General features: G+C 43.3%; 4 protein-coding genes and 1 long non-coding RNA gene across 6 annotated transcripts in view; 3 read left to right on the plus strand and 2 right to left on the minus strand.

Annotated features, from left to right (window-relative positions):
* Positions 1–992: 992 nt before the first annotated feature.
* On the minus strand, positions 993–4,847 carry LOC135496622 (uncharacterized). Of its 2 annotated transcripts, none has more exons than XM_064786039.1 (7): positions 4,728–4,847; positions 3,503–4,244; positions 2,930–3,159; positions 2,562–2,620; positions 2,203–2,435; positions 1,719–1,823; positions 993–1,537 (listed from the first exon to the last, which is right to left on the minus strand). In XM_064786039.1, exons 2-7 carry the CDS (start codon positions 4,238–4,240, stop codon positions 1,277–1,279), a joined length of 1,626 nt encoding a protein of 541 aa, XP_064642109.1. In that variant the 5' UTR covers positions 4,241–4,244; positions 4,728–4,847; the 3' UTR covers positions 993–1,276. The 2 variants fall into 2 exon arrangements, with proteins under 2 accessions (XP_064642109.1, XP_064642108.1); XM_064786038.1 differs by having other exon boundaries at positions 3,503–4,274; positions 4,728–4,839.
* On the plus strand, positions 4,842–7,776 carry LOC135496623 (xyloside xylosyltransferase 1-like). Its single transcript, XM_064786041.1, has 2 exons — positions 4,842–5,528; positions 6,039–7,776. Exons 1-2 carry the CDS (start codon positions 4,842–4,844, stop codon positions 6,720–6,722), a joined length of 1,371 nt encoding a protein of 456 aa, XP_064642111.1. The 3' UTR covers positions 6,723–7,776.
* A 606-nt stretch (positions 7,777–8,382) lies between these two features.
* LOC135496624 (proteasome subunit beta type-6-like) lies at positions 8,383–11,687 on the minus strand. Its single transcript, XM_064786042.1, has 6 exons — positions 11,572–11,687; positions 11,069–11,136; positions 10,628–10,759; positions 10,283–10,412; positions 9,703–9,847; positions 8,383–9,309 (listed from the first exon to the last, which is right to left on the minus strand). The coding sequence occupies exons 1-6, from the start codon at positions 11,677–11,679 to the stop codon at positions 9,182–9,184; spliced, it is 711 nt and encodes a 236-aa protein (XP_064642112.1). The 5' UTR covers positions 11,680–11,687; the 3' UTR covers positions 8,383–9,181.
* Positions 11,688–15,461: 3,774 nt separating this feature from the next.
* LOC135496621 (uncharacterized) lies at positions 15,462–19,201 on the plus strand. The gene is made up of 4 exons (XM_064786037.1): positions 15,462–17,209; positions 17,622–17,720; positions 18,103–18,194; positions 18,646–19,201. Exons 1-4 carry the CDS (start codon positions 15,619–15,621, stop codon positions 18,793–18,795), a joined length of 1,932 nt encoding a protein of 643 aa, XP_064642107.1. The 5' UTR covers positions 15,462–15,618; the 3' UTR covers positions 18,796–19,201.
* Positions 19,202–21,664: 2,463 nt separating this feature from the next.
* The window catches only part of LOC135496820 (uncharacterized), a 55,050-nt gene continuing 51,865 nt past the window's right edge, over positions 21,665–24,849 (plus strand). Inside the window, exon 1 of the long non-coding RNA XR_010448726.1 lies at positions 21,665–22,133. This is a non-coding gene — a long non-coding RNA (uncharacterized LOC135496820). The remainder of the gene's footprint in view (positions 22,134–24,849) is intronic.

Below are 24,849 nucleotides of genomic sequence, written 5' to 3' on the forward strand. Positions count from 1 at the left end.
GATGAGGTATTGTCTCAAGGACCAGGCTGGATGAGGTATTGTCTCCAGGACCAGGCTGGATGAGACATTGTCTCAAGGACCAGGCTGGATGAGACATTGTCTCCAGGACCAGGCTGGATGAGGTATTGTCTCCAGGACCAGGCTGGATGAGGTATTGTCTCAAGGACCAGGCTGGATGAGACATTGTCTCAAGGACCAGGCTGGATGAGGTATTGTCTTCAGGACCAGGCTCGATGAGGTATTGTCTTCAGGACCAGGCTGGATGAGGTATTATCTCCAGGACCAGGCTGGATGAGGTATTGTCTCTAGGACCAGGCTGGATGAGGTATTGTCTCCAGGACCAGGCTGGATGAGACATTGTCTTCAGGACCAGGTTGGATGAGATATTGTCTCCAGGACCAGGCTGGATGAGATATTGTCTCCAGGACCAGGCTGGATGAGGTATTGTCTCCAGGACCAGGCTGGATGAGGTATTGTCTCCAGGACCAGGCTGGATGATGAGGTATTTTCTTCGGGACCAGGCTGGATGAGACATTGTCTCCAGGACAGGCTGGATGAGGTATTGTTCTTCTCCAAAAGGACCAGGCTGGATGAGACATTGTCTCCAGGACCAGGCTGGATGAGGTATTGTCTCCAGGACCAGGCTGGATGAGGTATGGTCTCCAGGACCAGGCTGGATGAGACATTGTCTCCAGGACAGGCTGGATCATGAGGTATTGTACTTCTCCAAAAGGACCAGGCTGGATGAGACATGGTCTCTAGGACCAGGCTGGATGAGACATTGTCTTCAGGGCAATGCTGGATGAGACATTGTCTTCAGGGCAATGCTGGATATTAGGCATTGTCCACTGGACTTACGTCCTTTATAAGTTCACATTTGACAGTGCATTGGTGAAATTAATCGCTGTAAAAATTTCATGATTTATAGCATCATAAATAAACAACAAGAGTAATTTGCACGAAACACTTTATTTTCATACACAAAAGGAGAACTAAAAATATACCGGCATATATTCTGTTCTGTACAATCAGACTGGTACAATCAAACAATTTCACATAGTGCTTGAATCTATCCAATATTAATTACATATTATGTTTGGACCAGCAAACATATACAATATACAGTAGCAGAGATTAATCACATGCATGTCGTGGACAAAATAGAGAGAAGCCAAAACACATGATCACAACCAATTTGGATTTGATGTATCACGTTTTGCAATGAAACTCCTCATTTCCCTCCAAACACATTCGTAAACACCCTCCACCCAGGTTTTCACAACACAGGATACTGAGTGGAGTTTGCTGCAAGTTCTGATGGATTCTGTTTCCTGTCCAGGACCTGCAGATGATGCCTCAGAGCATGTGACGTCTTCAACAGTTCATCCGTCTTTTCGCGACGCGATTTCATCGGATTTGCAAGATTAGCTCTTCTCTCACGTAATTCGTACACCTGGAGCTGGGACTTCTTGAGGGGTTCTGGGATATGGTAGGCATCTTTTTGTTCTCGAACAATCTTTTCGACTTCACTTTGGGTCTGAAATAGAACAAATCTGGTTTATTCAAACACCACTGGCTTTGGTTAAGTTAGAAAATGACGCACACACACACACAAGTAACGAATTCAACAAGACAAATTTGTGACCCCAACTTTTCAAACACCTCTATATTGATTCTAACCCTATTGTGGAACCTTGACCAAGATTGTTTCAACTTACAGTAGCTAGCTGTCCCTTGATACCTTTGGAAGCATACATCAAGTCCATGTTTGACGCAGCCTTGATGGTCGCTGGTTTCGCACTCTGCCAACCAGCCAGGCAATGCTGAAAAGAAACAAATGATGATCAGACAGAGTTTATTTGATACAATCGCCCAGTCGAATCAGCAGCAATGTCTACAAGTATCTCCCATCACTCCAAGTCGAAGACCAACCAACTCTTAAAAAGCAATGCAGCTTCAGACTGTAGGCCATCTCTGATCAAGGCCCCCACATGGACCATACATACCACTAACAGCTTCCTCACTGTGGCGAGGTTATGCCAGGACTACCAAGGAACTGTATTCAGTCTTACGAATCTGCATTGCATCTCCGTTTTCAGTGTTTGAAACAAAATCAAGTTTGGACATCTTCTTTGATTATGTGCATCCACATTCAAACATCTAAGTCTGAAATGCTGAAAGCTTAAACAATACCAAACTTACCTCTGACAGGGCACATGAATCTGATGGATCATAACTCCGTCTACGATGGGGCTTCACTTTATAATCATTATCTCGAAGAGCTGATTTAGGGAGGCTGATTCGGACAAATCCAGGATCTGCCGCTGTGGGTTCGGATCTTGGTTTCCGGCAGATGGGACAGTAGCTGCTTCCGTCATCTCGTTTGTTGATTGGGACGGTGAAGAGACGCTTGTCGACAACATACGTGTGAATACCTAAAAATGAAATGAACAATATTAAAAGACGATACACCAGGTATTTAACACAGAGACATCATATATTTCTTAATTCTCCCACATCCATTCAGTCACCGATGACAAGAAGAATATTTTTTTACTTACAAGTGTGACTTGGATCCTGTACGTCAGGAGAGGCAGGCCCATTGGAGTCTGATAGCTTCCTGAAAATAGAACAGCTTCTTTCCTATAACATTTAGTTTCTCAAGACATAACTTCGAGAAAGAACCTCCTTTTCAATAGTGAATAAATCTAACATAAAATATCACCTAGGCCTATAGGTCTGTACTCCTGTCTCCAGGTCTCTGAAGACAAGAAATCAACTCAGCAGATTATTTTGTGAAAGTGACTTCAATCTCAATCTTAACATTGTAAGGATGGTGAAACATATACATGTTTATGGACTACCCCTACACATGTACCATGCTTACTCTCATCATGGCTTTCAGGGCCAATGACCCTGATGAACTTACCTCGCAGGGAATTCTGGCTTCGACACACAATCCTGTTTATTTGTTTGACGGAACTGCCTCAATTCTTCAAAGTATTCATCCGGCTTGTTGACAACTGATTGGTCGTTGTCAAGGTTACCAGCTATCCAATCATATCCAAGTAGGGGAGGTCGGCCTTGGGGGTTATCTTCATCATACAGGTTGGAGTATGTCCTGGAGAGTGACTCATTGAAAGTGACCCTGTTAGCTGGCTGAAACACAATGGAAGAACAGAATAAGTGCAAGATGCATACCAATTTTACAATAAATCAACTGGTACTGGTGGTTTACCACAACTTTTTTGAATCTCTGGCTCTGTCAAGGAAATTTCATTATGCATTGTTATGGAAAATAGCCAGCAGCCAAGTTTTCAGTGATCTGTCTGTAGACCCAGATTCATGTTCACTACTGCTGCAACAGGCAGAAAATGGTAACGAGGCTCTGAAGAATAGATCTTCACGGTCAGAGATGCCAGTGACAATCTATGGTTCAGAGCAATTTCAGGCAGGTCGGCTATTTTCCAGAATCTTGACTTTGGTTTGCACCTTGACCTACCTTTCTAGTGAGTGGCTCACAGAGTATTGATCTCTTAGTAGAATCCCTCTTGTGGACGAGAGGCCGTCTCTGATTCCCTGGGTCATCCATCAACTCCTCCGCAGTCGAAACATCTTGGATACCACCTGACCTATCATGTGATCTGGCGGTTGAGGAATGCCTGGTGTTGTATCGGTGGCTCGTAACTTGGCTGGGACTCCCTGTGGTCGAGTAAGAAAAATTCAGGCTCTTGCTCTCATTCATGTTGGGAGAAGCAGCCAAACTTGTATCTCTCAGCTTAGATTTGACTTTCACATTTCTTTCAATAAGTTGGCGCCGTTTGAGAATTGACTTCGGGGTATGGTTTCCAACTTTCTTAACTTTCTGCGGCGTTCCCACAGGAGTGCTGGTGAATGTTTTTTTGTTCTTCACACCAAGAACAGGACTGTACTTCTTGAGCGACGCATTCAACTCTCGTAACCGCAAGCCGCTACGAGATCTACTCCGTCTCTTCAGCTGTTTCCTTGCGTTAGCACTAGAGGGCAGTATAACACTAGCCGTCACTTGGTCTTCACAAGATCTCCTTTTGACCTTTGCTGCTCGCTCATCATCGTCTTCAAGGTGTCTTTTTGAACCTCGACCTTGAACGTTTTCCTTTTCTTTGACCTTTTCGACCATGTGACGACACCTGCTTTGGCTCTGTCGGAGTTTTTCAATCTGGGATCTAGTTTCTTGCTGCAGTTTCTCGAAGTCAGCCATGGCACTGGAATTGTGGAAGTTAAACCTATGGTGGCTGAAAATGTAAAAGTTGGTTTGACACACGCTCTTCACTCCATATCACAGTTGATAAAGGATAGAGTCATACCAGAATGTTACTCTTGGTTGCATTTTATCGATGTCCTGCTGGACGTATTTCCGTACGGAGTGGCCGTCGTCCGCCTGGTGCACATGTACTATGTTATGCAGGCCTACCTGACCTGATCTAGAGAATCATTCATCATAATGTAACTGTATTGTTGATGAGTGTACTGAGAGGATGGTGGGTCATGGAAATAAACGAAGAGTAAATGGTAAATGGAGAGAAATGTTTATCTGACAATGGTAACCGCATATTTCTCTTCTGTACCCTTTTTGTACATGGCTTCATTCAAATGACCCTAAGAAGTATCCAATTCCAGACAAACCACTAAAATAAAAATGTCAGACCAAATTTGCCCAAAATGTTGGCGTAGTTTACATCTCTTACCTAAAGAGCTAGTATTGAGCTGCTTAAATCGAGAATTTATCAAAACAGTTTTAAATAAATCGTGTTTTTGTATCGTTTTTTATGAAACAAATTTAACTTTCGGAAATCGCGGCCATGTTCATCACGTGTCTACAAGTAACGTTTTTGATTGGTCAGTACAGGAAACATCCCATCATACACTGCAAACCTAATTGGCAGTCTCGTCCTCAAAATAAAATGAAACGAGTCCTGTACATTGATCCTGTGGAAAGAATAGGAGCTAAAACTGGTAGTGAGAATGTATTTCCAAGCAAAATGGTTGACCATGTTGACTGGAGACTCATTTTTGTGCAGTGGGTCCGAACAAACTGCTTCAAAGTCATCATACTTAGCCTGTTTGTTGTTGGACTCTATTTCTACTACTGGTCTAGACCACAAAATAACTTTTGGACCAACTTTTCTGAGGAAAGTTCTAAGATTTACAATAAAGGTGTAGACAAGGAGGAAAGAAAAGAACTCAAATTGCAAAATTTTGCACACACAAAAATTTCAAGTGAACATTTCCAGGAAACACCATTTGTGTCTGAAAAGCAGTTTGGAAATGATGTCAAATCACAGGGCATTGATGTCCTTCTACTTTTCTCAAAAGCTAAAAATAATTGGCCGTTGCGAAATAAGTTTTCAGTGATGGTTCAGTCACTCCTGGAGACGTCGTCCATTCCACTGAGACTTCACGTGATTGGGGACAGCGAGAGTCAAGAGATCGCCACACAGACACTTGAAGGAATCAAGAAGTCAGATGCGGAGACTTCTAACTATACGGTCTGTTGTATGTTTTGTAATGATTAAGATGACTAGGCCCTTATCCTGACCCAGTCTACCAGACACACATCACAATTCACATGTACCTCCTATCAACCTTGGCCTAGGGAAAGGATCTTTACATCATTATCATAGGTCTGTCTTGTCTGTCAAAAATGCCAGACGATGGCTTGAGAGCCATAGGCATAGTCTGGCATCATTAACCGTGAAGACCTAATGTGAAGATGGTTTTGATTTCCCGACCCCCATGATTGTTAATGCGTATCGGGAATATAGGGTAGCCTACTATAAATTGGCCATTTTCTAGAGACTAATATGCATAGTTAAGACACCAAGTTGTGCTTATGCAGCCTATATTCCTTGTACCACAAGTGTGAATCATTTCGATGTACTCTGACTTAGGAGAGAGACCCCTATTGGTGTCTCTAGGTAACTTAATCTGACCTACCTGGCTTCTGCTATAGATTCCCTTTAATTCCTGTCTGACATTACAATCTTTACTTATTTCAGCTGATGAGTCATGAAATTGACACAATGGCAAAGCAGCTGCATGAGATTGTAAAACCCTTACAAGATCACTTCAGTGCTCACCCTGGTGCGTACTACAGCGACGCTCTCTTCTTCCTGTCAGTAGCCGTCCATCGCGTCATGCCGGATACGATGCACCGTGCCATCATGCTCGACGCTGATCTCAAATTCTACACTGACATTGCAGAATTGTATAACCTATTCGGGAAATTCTCCCCGAATCAAGTCATAGGAATTGCAAATGAAATGCAGCCTGTTTACCGACACACGTTTTATCCGTACAGGAGTAAAAACCAAGGGACTCGAGTAGGTGACCCACCCCCTGATGGTAAACCTGGCTTTAATAGTGGCGTTTTACTGCTCGACTTGGACAAAATGAGGAAGTCTGAATTGTATAATGCTCAGATTAACCGAGATAAGATTAAAACGTTAACGGACAAGTATAGTTTTAAGGGCCATTTAGGAGATCAGGATTTTTTTACACTTTTAGGGATGGAGTTCGATGATTTGTTTTATGTCATTCCGTGTTGTTGGAATCGTCAGTTGTGCCAGTGGTGGAAGGACAAGGGTTATGAAAGTATTTTTGATCTTTATCATTCGTGTAAGGAGAAGGTTAATGTGTATCATGGGAATTGTAATACTCCAATACCAGACTTTGCTGGGTAGGTCTTCGTCACGGGGTGGGGTGGGGGGGCTATGTCATCTGCCCTTTGGACATATTTGTTACAGATTCCATCCCTGAGGCACAATTCAGGTCTAAACATTTGTGTCATTATGCATATTTCTAAAAGATCTCAGTCTTGAGTAAACTGTATAGTATGAAATATTTTGCCCTGCGGGAAATGATTTCAGAATTGTTTATTCTTTGGTATAGAGAATTTGATCATCCCATGTGCGAAGAAAAAAATCTATGGTACGCATAACTTATAACCAAGCTTTTTTTGTATTTCTACGAGGACTGGAAATCGAAAGATGTTCTCTTTGAAGTAATTATATCATGCTTTTACAATGAGTTCTGACCTGTATAGAAATTGATTTTATGCATCAATGCTTGTACATAAGCAACGAAATGTATGTCCAGGTTAGAATATGGCGGACATGTTCGCTTAACCTATAAATGATAATATCCGTGTTTTGGTATCAAGGTTCATGAGTGAAAAAGGGCTGGGGTGGAGTATGTCCAGTCCAAGCTATTTCAGAGTTATTTTTATAATTGTGCTTTGATACCAGGAGATACATATACATGTATATTTTTGGGTTATTGGGATTTTTGCTAAGGAAATTGAAAATGTGGTCATTTTAATTGCTTGCCAGTTATGTATAGTTGTATGAGATCAAAACATATCAGTGCGGTGTGGTATCTGTGAGTGTTTCCCCTACAATACAGATCAGGCCTTGAATGGTGATTCTGTGAATACATGGAATAGGGGAACAATGGAAACACTGATACTGATGGATGTTACTCTGTCCTGTCGTTTGTTCATATCTTCTGATTGCATTTGTGATGTCATGTAAGCTAAGGTGCTTTAATTGTTTGTTGTTTATTTGCTCATGTGCTTCATAATGCAAACTCGTTCGTTTACGTGTAGCTAAATATGTATACCTGGTACAGGGCGTGTCAGAATAATGTAGCAGCGAATAATGTCTGTTTATTTTAGGAATTTGTACAAACTAGTTATATTTTAGTTTTGTAAAATGAAAATAAAACAGACTGATTGAAGTTTGTTTTGTAGTCAGCTTCTGCCTGCTCAGAATAGCAATTTGTTATAGATTTCAGTCTACCAAATATATGATTATCTACTATGGGATGATGCTGATCAGGATTATCTATGAGCTGTGATCAGACTGAAGAAGAGAGGCCGTCACTGCTTTGGATCAGACAAGCGACCAGCGTGATGACATAGCCACAAACCGACTTTCAGCAGAATTGAGACGGATCAGAGACTAACACTGTCCTTGTTAAACCTCGGACCCCCTCTATATGACTGGCAAGTATGCTTGCAGTATGTTGGTGACTATGTCTTCATACTGGATGTGACCTTGGCTGGTGGTTGTGACTATGTCCTTATGCACAAATAGTCACATTGTCCTTTGGTGATCACATGGTTCAAAAAGTGTGTGAAAGGTTGGCAAACTGCTTCCTGTTGGAATGTGGACACTCCATGATGAGGTTGTTAGTCACAATGAGAAGGGGGTCCAGACCCTTCAAGACATCCATACGTTTTAGGTGAGGATTCAATGTTACCTGATGTACCAGGAAAGTTGGATATAGTATGAACCTGACCAGTCTGAGCCCAAAACCACAAAAGATAACACACACCCAAAATTGATCATTTTCTAGAAACTTATATTGAATAAACGCCAGCACATATTTATGATGAGGTTGGTTTCCGACTCATTCAACTCAAAAAGAACACCACATTTGTTTCAATTCCCAGTTATTTGAATATTGATCAAATTATGGGAAATGATGAAACCAGGCCTAATTTTACCCTACACTACAACTACAACACAAATGCAGAGTTTCATCACAAAACAAGATTCTGAGAAAAAAGCTTCAAAGTTTTAGAAGTTTTTGATCATAAAACTTTACTGTTGGAGCGAAACTTTACTTTGTATAAATGAGTTGTGATATCGGATATGCCATGATATGGCTAACTAATAATATTGAGTTTCGTGTTTTGCGATAAAACGCTTTAAGAGACCCACACCTGGGAATACAACTTTGACATGTGATTTGTCTTATGCTCAAACCTTGAAAAAGGTTACTCATACGCCTGTGTTTTACCACAGTCCATATGTAAATAATTCATTTGCCTGTGCATCACCTGCACAGCAGTCAGGTGAGGATCCCCAATGTGTCAATCGTAGCCTGATCAGGCTACCACCTGCTGATCAGCATAGGGGATTCTTGCCTGACTGTAAACGCAAAACTCCTCATTCCTTCAAACACCTCATTATGTTATTTTGCTCTCGACTGAAAAGACCGTTCTACCCCACTGCGCAAAAGTTAACGGGGCACGTCTTATCAAGCGCTGCAAGGATGACCTTTGATAAAACTGTCAGGACCCGCCAATTCATCCCGATCAAAATACATCAAATGTTTTTCTCCAATCAACATGTTATTATCCCTCATAGAATCGTGGTAACTTGTCTCCTAATATTGTGCTCCTTTCAACGCCATCTTTTGTTATTGCGGCTAACCGAATCACACCGCCGCTAGAGCCGTCACGACACATCGCAAGGGCGAGACCTGAAAGAGAGTTGGGAGATGAGAAACAGCTTGAGACAGTCAAATTCAAAGTAAACGACGACTGGGCTTTATGCAGCTGTCAATGGGAATCCTGTACCCCTCTGGCCAGGGGTCACCACTAATTAAGAGTCGAATTCTGAGAGAACAGTTTTTTCAGTTATGCTCAGTCAAGATGGGAACCCAATACAGTACTCGTCTTGGGTTAAGAGAAGCAACGTGACGTTAGGTGTCTTGCTCAAGGACTCAAAGATGCAACAGCGGTGGTCCGTCCTAGAGTCGAACCAACCCCTGCATTGGAGCCCAGAGGTCTGACCGTTATGCTAATGACCTCCCAAAATACTGTGATATATATGAAAAGTTTCATATTCGAATAAAGAGGGGACACCATCTTACCATCTGCAACAAATTTTTTACATTCCTCCTTGGACATGTTCTCCTTGTAGTTAGCGTCCACCCATCCCCAGATGTAAGTGCTGCCTGATCCACCACAGGCGAAAGGCTGCTTCACTAACATACCGCCAAGAGGCACGGAGTATACCTGAAACCAGGAGCAAGGAAACGTCAACACATTATTGTTTGATACTACAGTAGAACCTCTCTATTAAGGACACCCTTGGGACTGAAAAGTACTGTCCTTAATAGAGAGGTGTCCTGATTAGAGAGGTAAAATTGAATGGTAACAACCAATTTGGGACCAAAACCAGTGTCCTTAATAGAGAGGGTGTCCTTATTAGAGAGGTGTCCGCTAAGGGAGGTTCTACTGTATCTGTTTCAATCCATTGGGCATTTGCAATTCAACGTGAACCGAGTGCCAAATTTATGCGTCCCATTTTAGGGATTTCTATCTTCTCCTCAACTTGGCTCTGATGTAGCAATAAGGCTGCAGGAAGTGTGTGACCACTCTTACACACTAGACTAGAACTAATAATGGAGACCGATTTTATTTTGATCCATGCTAGTTGCCATCTTATACCTGTCCTCCATTTTTCTCATCCCAGCCTCCGACGATGATACCAGCCATCAGTCTGTCCCTGTAGCCATAACACAGCTCTTGAAACACGTGTGCTGCCGTCTTCACTGAGGGCTCTTCACCAATTTCCATCCTGAAAGAAATCGACACAATTGTCGTAGTACCACAGGTAACACAAATAGACGGATTCACCAAGTAAAATGCACCCACTGTGTGGTGTGGATGGAGGAGTGGAGATTTGAATGAAGTGTTTGCCGATCATGATTGATTTGAATGACAGCAACACACCACGTGAAAAACACACTTCTTGGAAGAAACAGCCAGCACTGTGAATAACTTTCGACTTACTTATGGAAGTTGAGTTGATACTTGACGATGTCTGAGATGGCCTGAGTATCAGCCGCAGATCCTGAGCGACAGCAGAAGATGTAGTCGGTGACAGGCGTGAGCTTGTCTGTGATACGATTGGCGATGTACGACCTAAAAGAATAAAAGTTGAAGTCGGTTTATTTTTCAATTTTTTTCATCATTTGAAACTTAAGTTATGTGCTTAATTCTACAGAGTGTTGTGCTTGGAGTCGTCCAGTTTAAGTCAATTCCACAGTGGGGAGAGATGCTGTGACTTGTCTTGAGTTCCTCCACACTGGCCAAGAAATGAGTATCGGTCAGAAAGATTAAGTGACCTAAAAACCACCCAATGTTTTGCGATCCAGGCTGTAAACTCTCAGTCAAAGGACACAGTGTCAGTCATCAGTGGGGAATACTGGAAGAATGAGAACACCTACTCACCCAGTGGTGGTCCTGGAATCTGCTCCCACCACGACACCACCATCGAAAGCTACTGCAAAGATGGACGTCTGAAAAACAAACTTGATCTTAAAAGACTACCGCGAAGCAGCCATTGCGCAGCTCACACAGGTACTGGAGTCACTGATATCACCCTGTGTATTGGGGTATTGCACATACCTACTTCTAGGCTAAACTTTAGAATCCCCATCGGAAATGACGTAACTTTGATCGCATTCAACTATAAATCCATTGAACAGTGATGCTTGGTTAGTCAACCGATGACCTTTTTTTGAGGTGTGATCGGGGATTGTAAACTCGTTCCGACTTCTGGTATTAAAAAAAGCCAGGGACCGTGTAACTGTAGCCTACATTATACATTTCGTACACAGTGACAATGCATTTTCCTGCCGCCGGTCATCAACATACGCAAAGGAAAGGGAAAACCTCAACAAAGGAGCAATGCACATCGCAAAAGTAGGAAATTTAGGTCGGCTGAAACTTACTCCAGTACTCTCTTCCTCTGCCATCCAGTCGGGGACAATATTATTGGCATTTTGAGCCAGTTTTCTTTCAGTCAAATGGGAAGAATTCGCAAACATGGTAGCCGCCATCTTGCAAGCAAACTGTGGTGTTAAAGCGATAGGTGGCAGCAGGTCCTGGAGAAGATTTTTAGCGCGTTCGACTTGGTAAGCACCGGATCTCGGGCTTTGAAGCGCATGCCCAGTATGAATCGAGCCCGAACGCTCTCGCGCCAGGCCCGAGTAACTTTAGGGTAAAGCAGCGGGTCACGCACCTGTATTAAACCAATCAGCACGCGTTGTTCAATTTGAGATCAATGCGTGGTCTCACTATACAGTTGAATGGTATTTTCCATTAAGGATATAATTTTTCTAAAATTGAGAATAAGGCGTTTAACATGAAGAAAATAATGAAGTTTCAGTCTAGTCGGCTTACTTTTGTGGTTTTGAGGCTCCATTTAACCGTCGTGGTGAAAAAGCTGACTCGCAGGTTAAAAAGCCGTAACCCCCACCCCCCTAATTTCAGACCCCCCCAAACCCCGAAATTATCATGCATAACGTAGCCTACAACGAAAATTTCATGGTTTGACAGGCTAGGATAGGTCTATTTAGCTTTGAAAGCGTTCCTCCCAGATAATACGTCTCGTAATAAGCTATGAGCATGTAGAGAGTACTGTTTTAAAGGGAAAACGGCTTAAAACTTTATTACAGGTACCTGGCCAGCATAAAAAAGAATGACGAGACTACGAAAGCCCAGAAGGCTCATTCAATATTAAAAAGTCAGAATTAAATCGCGACTTCAATGCTGAACCGTTGGCTTCAATATTGAAGTTAGATATTTTTGAATAAGAAAACATCAACCATACATTAACAAACGTACGAAGAAATTACTTCACCGCACCCCAGTGCCGGTGTAATGTTTTTGAGTGTTTCCCCTCATTGTTTGGGAACGCTCAAAAATGGATTGACAAGTTTTGTTTGGGAACGCTCAAAAATAGATTGACAAGTTTTCCTGTGTATCCCCCTCTTGAAAAGTCGTGGTCTCTCTAGCTGCCTATTGTTTGGAAACACTGACACATGGGAAACAACCACAGATGTTACACCGGAATTAAAAAATCTTGACACTAGAGGCGCTGATTTCGTTCCTTACAACGCCTCTGGTTCCGGAGCTATAAAAAGGAGAAGTACATATAAATTAAGTACATCAATGACACAGACAATGCACAAAATAGGCCTATATAATACATAATGCAAATACATAATGCCAATACCATTAGGGCCTACGGGGCGAGTTTGTTGAAAGGGGTTATTTCCACGACTGCCGTGGACCGAACAGCGAAAATGACATTGCGTCCACGACATTTTTTTGTTGGTCTGTGAACGTGTCCGTGGCATACGGCATACGGTATACCTTACAAATCTCACTTCTAGATAGGGAAAATGAACGATATTTTCAAATAACCACTTTGTTTTTCTGAAAACTTTGCCAGAGGACGACTTTGACCCACTGATCCTTAGGAATACCGTCTTTTTTTATCTATTTTCTTTGCAATTATGAGCTGAGAATAAAAAATTTCTTTAGCAGAGATGAACTGGATGTGCACAAACCACGGTCCAAGAAAAAATTCGTCGCTTTTCAGCCGACGTGACCCAGGCTCCTGCTCTATTTATCAAACCACTGACCTGATCGGGTCATGCTGTATTCATATGTCGAACAAAGTAGCTTTGAAAACTGCTCTTTCTGGTGTAAAATGGTGTCTTCTTCAAGGTAGACTGCACGGAATGAATTGTCCTTCATCTCCGTTGGTAACTGAACGAAATCATCAAAACAGCGACACAGAATCACAATAGAGGTCCAGCGCTTCTGTTATGAAAGATGAGCGATGGCTTTTGATAACTATGTCATGTCATTTGTGAAGGAGTTGAAGTTTCCATAGGTTTGAATGGGAGCTTTTTAAAACTGCTGCATAAATCTCAATGGAGAGACGCGTGTAGTTTACTACCGGGTTCCCACCTTGATCAGAATTAATATTTCGAAATTTTGCAAATTAATTCTAAGAGTGCAGAATCTTGTTAGCTTAATTCCACATGAGGTATACATACAAAATGGTTCGTTTGCAAAAAAACGGAAGAGTGTTGGTAGGTGTTGCATAATACGTCACTCATGATTTTTGGAGATCGTTTTTAAAACTGATATGGGGCACCAGGTCACCATGGGCGACAGTTCTCTAGACCAGTGTCCTCACAAGGTCAGACGCAAGCGCGGCGTTCCTCAATTGAATCTTGGTTGTCAATAGAGGAGGACTAGATGCTGCATCTTTTGCCACAAAGACGCTGTGGAACATACGATTTATGAAGAACCCGACTTACTTCATAAGTAGATGGATACAGGTACAGAATTATCACGGAAGTTTCTACCGAATGATATAAGCGATGTTTGGAGCACTTTTTCCCTTGGGTCGATGGTAGGGTAAGTCAGTCATCTGTTTAAATATGAATTACTGTGAAATCCCGTCCAAGGAGTCAATGATCAGGCAGATGAGGCCTGAGCACTGACCTCATAGAAAAGGATTTTTAGTGTATCAACGCTTTTCCGGTTTTGGCGCATCTGTTTCACATAGGCCTATTACACGTATTACAGGCCTTTTTCTACAGGCGTCCCTCAGCCGGCTAAATGACGTCTACACGGTACACGTATATGCCGTATATACTCTGGATTCTGTGATCTGTGATCGGTTGATCAGTTACTACGAAATCGAAACGAAAGGGACGTCATGACCGTCTGCACGTGCACGTGACACGTCAGTCAAACTAGTATCTACCCAAATTAAACACGTTGAAATGCATCGAGAGACCTTTTTCATTTTCAGGGTGGCCCAGAAATATTTTCCCTCACACAATGGATACACAATAGCGTTCTATGGTGCAAGGGAAAAAATTCTAGGCCACCCTGTAGCTTAGATTGAATATAATCAGTCTTTGATCAGAGTAACTAAAGCATGTATATTTTGTATTGCTGTTTTGCATGCACGGGTCATCTCTCTGAATTTCGAGTAGGGACTCGTTGGTCCATAGTGACTCGGTTTAGTGAAATTGACTTCAGTCATTTTGTCATACGAGTTTGTTCCAGAAAAGGATTTCTAAACAGTTGTCCAGCCATGCTTGAAGTTTCCAGCTCTACATGTGGAACATTCTCAAAGCGACGCGACCTAATTTGAGTTATCGGAATGCCTTTTATCATCATCATTCAGCGTCTTCTGCTTAATGTTCTGTAATGTTTTGAAGTGTTCCATAAATTTCTTTGCTTTGGTCAGTGGGTATATTAGGGGCTTTCCTGAGCGCTGGGCAGAAACATCAAAAAGGTTTATCTGAATGGTGGAGCAATAACAACGTTCGATGTACACTTTACGCCACACGAAATCACGTTACTGAACTTCAAGTTTCAAGACCTAATGCCGGTGTAACATCTGTGGTTGTTCCCCATGTGTCAGTGTTTCCAAACAATAGGCAGCTAGAGAGACCACGACTTTTCAATAGGGGGGATACACAGAAAAACTTGTCAATCTATTTTTGAGCGTTCCCAAACAATGAGGGGAAACACTCAAAAACAGAAACACTCAAAAACATTACACCGGTGAAACCTCTGCCCGAATTTCAGAGCAATCGATTTCCTAATGAACTTCATTGGTCTGTGATAGATTATGAAATTATAACCGATGTAGGATACATGCCTCGTTGCACGTTGACGCCATTGCGGTATCACCCGATCAGTTGTTATTCGTCCTAGTCAGCGAGAAGCTGGTCCTGGACGTGGGTTTAGAAGATATGTGCTTGATTAATCCTGTCCATTTCATGGACTTTCTTTGCAGGCAATGGAGTGACGTCATATACGTGTTAACGAACCAGATACATCCCACCGCACGTGAGGGTATGCCAGTAATCCAAAGAAAAATCCTACGCTTTGCAGAAGAAAGTACAATTTGTAATTTATAGTGTGTAATTGAATATAACAACAATACATCCGTAAAGGGAATGAACATCTACCGAGCGATGACGAGGCTCTGCAGGAAAAGCTACACCTTGGCGCCGACAGAGGGCAGCACAAACAGCTTCACGGCTTTAAAAACAGGTTGCTGTGGCGCAAATTCTTTGACCGTTAGGGGGCGCCGAATACAAATGATTCAGACTCTAGTGATGGTCTTCGTACCAATTTTAGCATTGGCAATTTACGCGTCTGATAATTTAGCTAGCGTTGTTATGACTCTTGACGAACTTTTTGACATTAAAAGGCAAGTTGCGTCTGTTCAGGCTATGGGTGGCCTCGTTCATGCAATTCAGCTGGAAAGGGCCGAGTCAGCTCTCTACCTCATTTGCGAGGACGAGGACGTTTTATACACTTTGACAAACCAGTACAGTCTCACCGACAAAAGGCTCATGCTGACAAAAACGTGGCCGACTTTCGACCTCAATACAAACTCTCTCCAAATCAACAAAACAAAAGAGGATCTTTTGCATGTTTTACAAACTTTCAGAAACGGGACTATAGCAAGAAATGGCACCCATAGCGTTTCGGACGAAGTTCAGTTCTACACTGAAGTGAACGCCATTTTGATTGATTTTCTTGGCGGCGAGGTTGGAAAGACTGTTCACCGCTCGCTCTGGCAGTTAATGCTGGCGTATAAGTACATCATTAGGTTCAAAGAGAGTTTCGGGGTGAAAGTTGCGATTGGAATAGACTTCTACGGCAGGGGCAACCTTACGCAAGATGAACAGCAAATATTCACAGAAAACTTCGCATTGGCCGAAGATCACATCATAGCGTTTCAAAAGTTCGCTCCATTCACAGACGCCCTCTATCGACACAAAATGAAAATTAATAAAGATCTGGTCACAACGGTTGAAACGTCAATGCAGACCGTTCTAAACTCAGGGAAAATAAACGCAAGCAAACAAAATGCTTTGTCGTTTTTTCGAGACTGCCAGTCGTACTTGGATATCTTTCGCACATTCAAGATTGATTTAAAGGACGAAATTATTCGTCAAATAGATTCGGAAATCTTCGCGGCAGATTTGAATGTTTTGGCGGGAATTTTATCATTTGTGGTGATTTTGGTAATCTCGCCTGTTCTGGTGACGTTAGTATGCAGGACAATTCAAACAATGCAAGCCGTCACGACGGAAATTTCAAAAAAGTCACAAGAACTGGCGGAAGAAAAGCTCAGGTCGGATAACCTCCTTGATCAGATGCTTCCGCGGACTATTTCCGAGCAGCTTAAGAAAAACATCCCTGTCGAAGCGGAGTATTTTGATTCTGTGACGGTTTACTTCAGCGACATTGTCAAATTCACTGAAATCTCTGCAAGTAGTACCCCGATGGAAGTGGTGAACTTTCTGAATGCGCTGTATGTATTCTTTGACGAACAGATTGGAAACTATAATGTTTATAAAGTTGAGACAATCGGGGATGCGTATATGGTCGCAGGGGGCGTCCCGGAACGTAACGGACGGCAGCACGTGAACGAGATTGCCATGATGGCGCTAGATATCATTGGAGAGATTGAACAGTTCCGGATTCCGCATATGCCCGATGAGAAACTCAAATTAAGGGTCGGCATTCACACAGGTGAGTTCCACCATTTCACATGTATGTCTCTGCGCTGTTCAAAGGCGTTCTTCATTATAGGTAAGTTATGCGGGTAAAACACTTAGGCCCGAAAACGCCAATTTGAACGCCTATCCCATTGTTCGATCTCAAACAATGGGATAGGCGTTCGTTTTGACATTTCGGGGATCTGCAAAACGAGCAGTCCCCAGATTCCGTGTACCGCTGCACGTATCCGACAATGGTGTTGAGGCACCTTTTCGGGTGTACTGATGCGGAATGACCCAGCCCGGAATTAGGTCATCATTGGAGTCGGAAGACGACCCTCAACAAAAGACATGTCAAATAGATGTCTCATATACATCATCTTGTGATGTCTGCTTCTGACGACTATTTCGTCAGACGGACACTATTTTGCAAATCTCCTTTTCAGGGTCATGCGTAGCAGGAGTGGTTGGCATCAAAATGCCCAGGTATTGTCTGTTCGGCGATACAGTGAACACGGCCTCAAGAATGGAAACTTCTAGCCGGCGTAAGTATGAACGACATCAAATACAGAAGTACAGATCCACTGAGTATGAGGAGATAGTTTTCTCAGGTGGATGTGGCTGTCTTTGGTGGGCACCACCGGCTAGCGCGGATTTGGTCCGCGGGGGGGGGGGGTTTCCTGGCGCATGCAGAGCGACAAATTCAAATTATCTTATTGACTTCAAACATGCCCTATTGGGCTACAGAGCAACGGAATCTGAATTTTGTAAAGGAAAATGATCAATAAAAAGGACAGAATAAAGTTGTCATGTCAAATCGAATCAGAATCTCGTTACCATCCACATCATGGCGGATGTAAGAACAGACGAAAGTCTTCGTTCGCAGACCTAATCTGAAATATAATCTGAAATATCATTCACTTTCAGCGCAGAGCATCCATATCAGTGATGAAATGAAGCAAGCCCTTGATAGTTTCGACAAGTACGTCACCCAGCCTAGGGGGCGCATTGAAATAAAGGTACATGCGACCACTTTACTGTTAACTTCCCCCGCATTGGTTCGTTTTAAGGCTCGACCATTCACCACTTAACTGCTAACTTCCCCCGCATTGGTTCGTTTTAAGGCTCGACCACTCACCACTTTACTGCTAACTTCCCCCGCATTGGTTCGTTTTAAGACTCGACCATTCACCACTTTACTGCTAACTTCCCCCGCATTGGTTCGTTTTAAGGCTCGACCATTCACCACTTTACTGCTAACTTCCCCCGCATTGGTTCGTTTTAAGGCTCGACCATTCACCACTTTACTGCTGCAGGAATTCGAAACTTCCAATCACAGACACGTGAAAATATGAGTTCGATATAGTCCCGCAATTGACTGACAATCAGTGTTTTTTGGACACTAAGTTTTCTATAATTGCCACTCTATTTATACTCGCCTGTGACGTTCAACCTTGACCTTTCTTTCAGGGCAAGGGCGTGATGAAGACGTATTGGCTGAGGGGCCTGAAGGGGGAGCCCAAGCTACTGAACAACAGTATTTCAGACGATATGCCCGCGGATGGACGGAACTGTGACTCGCTCCTGTCTGCGGATGATATTGTCTTTCATGGCCATTAGGAAAAACCGGAACTGAACGGAACCAAATTCAAAGGTGCAAAAAGCAAGAAAGGATGATTCCCTTGCTAACCGCCAAGTTTCGGCGCCACAGTGATTTGACCTGGGTGGTTATTTTGACGTAAGTTGAGTCCAGGGCTCGGTTGTTCAAAACAAGGTTTTGTCACTAAGCTAACGTTAGCTTAACTTGGCGTTAAGTCTAAAGGCTTAACTGAAGGAGATAACGCCTAGTTGAAAGTCTAAAGGCTTAACTGAAGGAGATAACGCCTAGTTGAAAGTCTAAAGGCTTAACTGAAGGAGATAACGCCAAGATGAGTTAAGTTACTAAATTTGCTTTGAACAACCAGGCCGAGTTCTCAAGCCACGGGATTTAACCCCTGGCAGCAACCTCTGTTTCGAGCTACCTACATGTCACTCAGGAACACGAAATGCTCGGAGTTCTTGATTTTGAAAAAGAATCTAATTAAGAACTCGGACGATGTCTAATTCTTTCGGAGACGGTGGTGGAGCCGGTAGAAGCCAGGTAGGCCTTTAACAATAGACCAGCCCGAACTTTTGTGACTGGTAAAGCAGTGCACGTCACTCCTCTCAACTGATTTCGAGTCTATTGTGGCCTATCAATGGTTAATTTATTCGATCTGGCATCGTGATGATATCTGACAATCGGAGTTGAGGGAAGTTTGGACTGTCGTTTTTCAAAATATTGTCACTTACGGTGAGAGAGTTTTCAGACCATCACAGCCAAACCAAATCGGACCTGGTTACTCCACTGCCTTGTCGAGCACGGTGAGAGAGTTGAGACAGGAACAACCAGACCGACTTGGATCTGGCGGAGCCACTATCTTGTCACTCACGGTAAGAGAGACGGAACAGCCACAACAAGACCAAAATTATAGGACTTGGCGGCGCCACTATCTTGTCTCTCACGGTGAGTGAGTTGAGACAGTCACAAACAGCAAGCCGATTCGAACCTGGTTGTGTCTGCCTCAACTCCCCTGCCGGTCAAGATTGTGGCGTCGCCATGTCCAATTCGGTCTGGCTGTGTCTGTGTCAAATTTAAAAAGTAAGTGACGATGGCGCTGGTTGTGACTGCCTCAACTCTCTCACCGCCGGACGGTGGCGCTGGTTGTGTCTATTCCAACTCCCTCACTGGCGTGTGGCAAGAAAGCAGCCTGGTCCGATTCGATCTGGCTGTGACTGTTGTATTTCTTAGACTGTGTTGGCAGTGCGGTGGAGCAGCCAGGCCCATTCACTCTGGTTGTTACTGTCTGACCTGCCCCACCGTGGCGCAATCGTGGTGAGAGAGTACCACATTTATACCAAATTCGGTCTGGCTTCCCCAGCTCAAATTCCATCTCCTGTCTCTCAACATCGTGGTGGAGCCGCCAGGCCAAATTTGGTCTTGTTGTGACTGTCTCATCTCTTTTTGTGCCGGTAAGACGGTATGGTAACCAGGCTTGAATTCGTCCGTTAAAACTGACTACCTCTCTCTGCCTGTGTACATGGTTGGGGGACTTGGTCAAAATCGGACTTGTTGTGACTGTCTCATCTCTTTCTCGTGTCGATACGTTGGTACAACCAGGCCCTATTAGGGATGGTTTGTCTACATGTGTCGGTGTCACGCTGAAGCTGCGAGGGTCCATTTAGTCCGGTTGTGTCTCATCCCTCTCACCGTGTTGGCAAGACGGTGGAGCTTCAAGGTTGTGCAGCTATGAATGAAACTTTAGCTGACAAATACTGCGGAATGTTTGGCGCCTGACGGGATCTACATTGATGGTATGGTTTCAATTGTTCGATACAATACATGCTATAGTGATGATATTCTTGAAATAAAGATCAAGTTGAGGTCTGTGCCGCAAGAGACCACACACAATTCAAACATGAAATAACAACCAGTCTACTTTGCGTCATCCGTTACTAATCTAACTCAGTCGTTAATGAGAGTCGAAATGCGAAATATGGCCGAAAAGCTGAGTGACAAGAAGGGGTCACATTTTATCGACAAGGCGACTACTAAGGTGAATATAGACAACCCATGGTTTTCTTACACGATGAATAAGTAATGAACTCGTTCATTATTCATATTCATTTATTCGTCGGTTAATTGTAGGCGGTAGCATTCCATCCGTATGTCTACTACCCCCCCCCCCCCCCTCCCCCGTCTATTGTCAAGACTGTTCCATCATGTAATTCAGTTATATATTTGTTTAAAGCCAATAGCCCGTCTATCAGACTAGGCCTGAATTACAAAGCCCGCTCGCACTTAGGCCTAAATTCTCATTGTTATATGGTGGTGTCAAGTGGTCATCAGGGCAAATCTTGATGACATCGACCCCCACGAAACAGCCTCCAGGGTGGTCGATATGCATAAGCCGCCAATGGTAAATTCTAGTAAACGTTGTGAGAAAAGTAGGTTAAGTGTTTTTCAGATAGATCTGGCCAAAGGTACCTGGCTGACTTCTTGTCACTAATCTGTAATAGTGTGATCACAAATAGTAATGTTACACAGCCCTGGGCAGGCGGTGTCATAGTTGACCGCTTTCGTCGACACTGTGGAAGAGCATTGGTTTGGCAAAACTAAGGATAATCTAGTGTTATGCAACACCACTATCTTTTGGCAAATGTGATGCCGGTGTGGTCACATTCCTGAGTTCAACTACCTTTGGCCAGAATGATACACAAAACACTTACAACTCTTTCTTACAACAGTACATGTGAACGTGATGAGTAAGGTGACACGACGCACGTATGCTGAAGTGCATTTGTCAACCGACGAGTGTCCCTTTCTTTCAGTGGTACCATCAAATCCACAAGGGGATATCTAAAATCAGGTCCTTAGCAACGAGTGCGGTCGCTAACTTGGGGACGGATCCGAAAAGCGAACATATCTGCACCGGCACGCGCGACCCACCCGAGTAGCTTGTAACCAAATCACAAAAGTATCGCGTCAGATGCGAGTAAATATTCCATTTACCAGCATCACACTGAAACTGGTACAAGAAATCACAGCTTAATCTCGACCAATCAGTGCACCGTCCGTTGATGACGCAAAAACTCTCGACCAATCAGGATTAGCGAAGTCGGTTGAAGGGATTTTCTGAAACGCGGAGGTGGCAGTTTTGACTTTTCTGCGGACTGACGACCAGAAAACGCGACGCTTATAAATTTGTTCACTCACAGTTCGAGCTCCCTTAGACACCAGCCACTTTTTGCGGAAAGCTACCCTTACGAGTTTTAAAATTCATCCAAGAATTATGGATTCCAGGCGGTTTACTCTGGCTGTTGTACTTATCTTAGGAATGGTCTGCGGCTCGCTTGGACGGGCCTGGCTCAATGATGAGGTAGGGGCACTTCGAAGAATTCGTTGATGTTGTAAAAATCAATTGTTTATGTTCGCAGTGAAATTTAAAGAAACTTCGTTAATTAGTGTGGTTTTGTCAATTAGGGTACCATGCACATAGTGACGACTTTCGCTGATATTGTGACTTTACCATCTGAAGACAAAACCCAAAGTAAATTTGAGTGACGAACCTTTCTAATAGTTTGACTTTGTTAATGAATGTATGAGGCGGACTATTCTTCCAGTAAAGTTGTATTCAGTGTGACTAACTCTGCTTATACTAGAAGAGAGACTTTGCTAATGTATAGGGAAGAACTCTCATTAAATTAGTGTGACGCACTTTGCTAATAGCGGCACCTCAGTCAAATAATGTGCTTAAGGTGGACCATTTTACCCAATAGGTTATCTGCAGATTGAAGAACTTTGCTAATATAATGTTACTTTAGCAAATGTTTAAGGCGGGCGAGCTCCCCAATAAAGATAGTTTTAGGCTGACGAATTTTGTTGACAATGAAACTTTGCCAAGAACGATTGTATAAAGCGGATCATCTCCCTTATAACCGATTCCGACGCCTAGTGTTTAAGGCGTCTGCCTCGTGAATGGAAGGTCGAAGGTTCGGGGCCCGTGGGTACCTCGCTCCATAGTCCGCTGCGGCCAGTTGGTTAGCTGCAGCTTGTTGAATATAGGGCACAAACTGCCTTCTCGCCAGGCCTTGATCTAATTGGATCTTGAATGCCATCAATTTAATTACGGAGGTATGTGACTCTTTCTTTGCTGGATTTGTATTTGTCATAATACTTGAATCATTAATTAAAATTGAAATCTCCTTTGAAATCTAAACCAGAATGGAATAAGATCGCGAGAGGATGGCGACGAAATATCGCCAAACGAAACATTTTCGTGCATACTTATTTTTGGGACTCGCGACAATTTCTCAAAAAGCTTCATTTTGGCTATTTACGATTTTTGTTTGATTTTCAAATTAAAAAACCTTTTCGCGAAACTTTTCATTCGCAAATTCCCTCGAAAATAAAACACCGCGAAAATGTTTCTTACCAATATTACTCATTTTCAGTGTTGTACATGCGCGTCTCCCTGGACATGCGCAGCGTTACTCGAAATAGATCCGCACACCGTGTTTAAAAAAAGGGTTTTCTAATGCAGGTTTCGAGCCTAGATTGTAATATAAAAACAAACGTTTTGAAGTTGACGCGGAAGAAAAAGATGCGCTGAATTGATGGTAATATCAAATTCATATTATCGAACCACATCAGAGGTGATTGGTCGTGATAATTGCAGGACCTGCTTCGAGAGATTGGCACCCACTTTTTTCCCGATCAGTTTATAGGGACTTTGGAACTTAAAGGGGATTTCACACGACCAGTGCTTTTGCCTACTTTCTACATTTTCTCGGGCGGTGAAAATGCCCATTATCATTTCCAGTCTATAAGTCCGGCGCAGATCAATAGATCCTGATCCGCCCTGATGAACATGAGAACAACAGGGCCCGCAATAGGCATCCATTCAGAAACTGGCGCGAGACTTGGTGATGTATTATTGCTTTGGTACCGACTAAGGCGCGCGATGGCCATTTTATTGATCGTACGAAATTCACTTTAACTGCACTTAATAATAGTAAGTTTCTTCGAAGGGACAGCTATTCAGAACAATGGCTTATGCCGTCATCATTGCATTCGCTGTGAGAGATCAGTTGGAGTATGGCCTCATTTCCTATGGTCGGATATACATCCCGTGCTCCCATTTGTGATCACTTGGTCTGCTTCCAGTCGGGGGTCCGGTTATTATCAGGTTATATGTCGCATCGATTTTCGGAAGTTTGAAGCGGTGGAGCACGATGGTGTATTGGTTAAGCCGTTCAAAGGTCGTGGGTTCGAACCCGGTTCAGCATCTCTGAGTGTTTCTGTGTGTTAGTGCTTCCGCCGCATAGGGTCAGACCTCGAATGGTCGTTAGTGATCACCTTGTCCATGAAAAGGGTACAATATGGGTAACACTGAAATACGGGAAACGCCGAAAAATGATGCACCGGTGTAACATCTGTCAGTGTTTCCCACATTTCCGGGTTTCTCCTATTGGTCCTCAATTCAGGGCAACGAACGGAACAACCGCCACTTGCGGCCTGATCTATTAGAGGGGAACACTCACGCACAGAAACACTCACAAAACACCGGCATAATAGCTTCTTTATTAATTGTTCAAATATCGATTGCAGATCGAACCCGATTCGCCTGTTTCAACTGATTCCGCCAGTTGGACCTGGCCCTATCAGGGAGCTTGACCCCGTCCGTGGAGCACTAGTGGTCCGGCTTTATGTTTCTTGCAATTGGCCCCGCGGTTAAGAGAGGTCACCGCCGACAAAGATCCATGTTTGTTCACGCATAACAGGGAAACAACCTTGCGTGTGACACGAAGGTGTTCACCCAGCCTGTTGATGGCCGTGTTCGCCTAGCGTGATTTGGTTAGACAGAGAGAAGATGCTCTGTGCTGTGTCTACGATGCATTCATCAAAGAATAACAAAGAACAACCAACATACATGTATCTCACACCCAAGTTCTCCCTTTAAGGAAACAAGAAAACAAGGAATCCCAAGGACTGCCATGGTTTTGATCTGCAGTTCATTTCAATTTGTATTGTAGTAGGCCTATCGCCATTGTTCAATGCGGCCGTGATCTCACCAATCTGACAGAAGATGCGAC

This window comes from Lineus longissimus, chromosome 12, assembly GCF_910592395.1.
Source record: "Lineus longissimus chromosome 12, tnLinLong1.2, whole genome shotgun sequence".
Lineage (NCBI taxonomy): Eukaryota > Metazoa > Nemertea > Pilidiophora > Heteronemertea > Lineidae > Lineus > Lineus longissimus.

What these genes read in the sequence shown, in the direction of transcription:
- LOC135496622 (XM_064786039.1), bottom strand. Translation starts at nt 4,240, where the DNA reads ATGGCTGACTTCGAGAAACTGCAGCAAGAAACTAGATCCCAGATTGAA. An exon ending in AAGCCAGAATTCCCTGCGAG is followed by an intron (nt 2,621 to 2,929) that starts GTAAGTTCATCA and finishes TTCTATTTTCAG; the next exon opens with GAAGCTATCAGACTCCAATG. An exon ending in ACAGGATCCAAGTCACACTT is followed by an intron (nt 2,436 to 2,561) that starts GTAAGTAAAAAA and finishes TTTCATTTTTAG; the next exon opens with GTATTCACACGTATGTTGTC.
- LOC135496623 (XM_064786041.1), top strand. Translation starts at nt 4,842, where the DNA reads ATGTTCATCACGTGTCTACAAGTAACGTTTTTGATTGGTCAGTACAGG. An exon ending in CGGAGACTTCTAACTATACG is followed by an intron (nt 5,529 to 6,038) that starts GTCTGTTGTATG and finishes TACTTATTTCAG; the next exon opens with CTGATGAGTCATGAAATTGA.
- LOC135496624 (XM_064786042.1), bottom strand. Translation starts at nt 11,679, where the DNA reads ATGGCGGCTACCATGTTTGCGAATTCTTCCCATTTGACTGAAAGAAAA. An exon ending in CAGAGGAAGAGAGTACTGGA is followed by an intron (nt 11,137 to 11,571) that starts GTAAGTTTCAGC and finishes TTTGTTTTTCAG; the next exon opens with ACGTCCATCTTTGCAGTAGC. An exon ending in ATGAGAAAAATGGAGGACAG is followed by an intron (nt 9,848 to 10,282) that starts GTATAAGATGGC and finishes TCCTGGTTTCAG; the next exon opens with GTATACTCCGTGCCTCTTGG.
- LOC135496621 (XM_064786037.1), top strand. Translation starts at nt 15,619, where the DNA reads ATGAACATCTACCGAGCGATGACGAGGCTCTGCAGGAAAAGCTACACC. An exon ending in AATGGAAACTTCTAGCCGGC is followed by an intron (nt 17,721 to 18,102) that starts GTAAGTATGAAC and finishes ATTCACTTTCAG; the next exon opens with CGCAGAGCATCCATATCAGT. An exon ending in GGGGGCGCATTGAAATAAAG is followed by an intron (nt 18,195 to 18,645) that starts GTACATGCGACC and finishes CCTTTCTTTCAG; the next exon opens with GGCAAGGGCGTGATGAAGAC.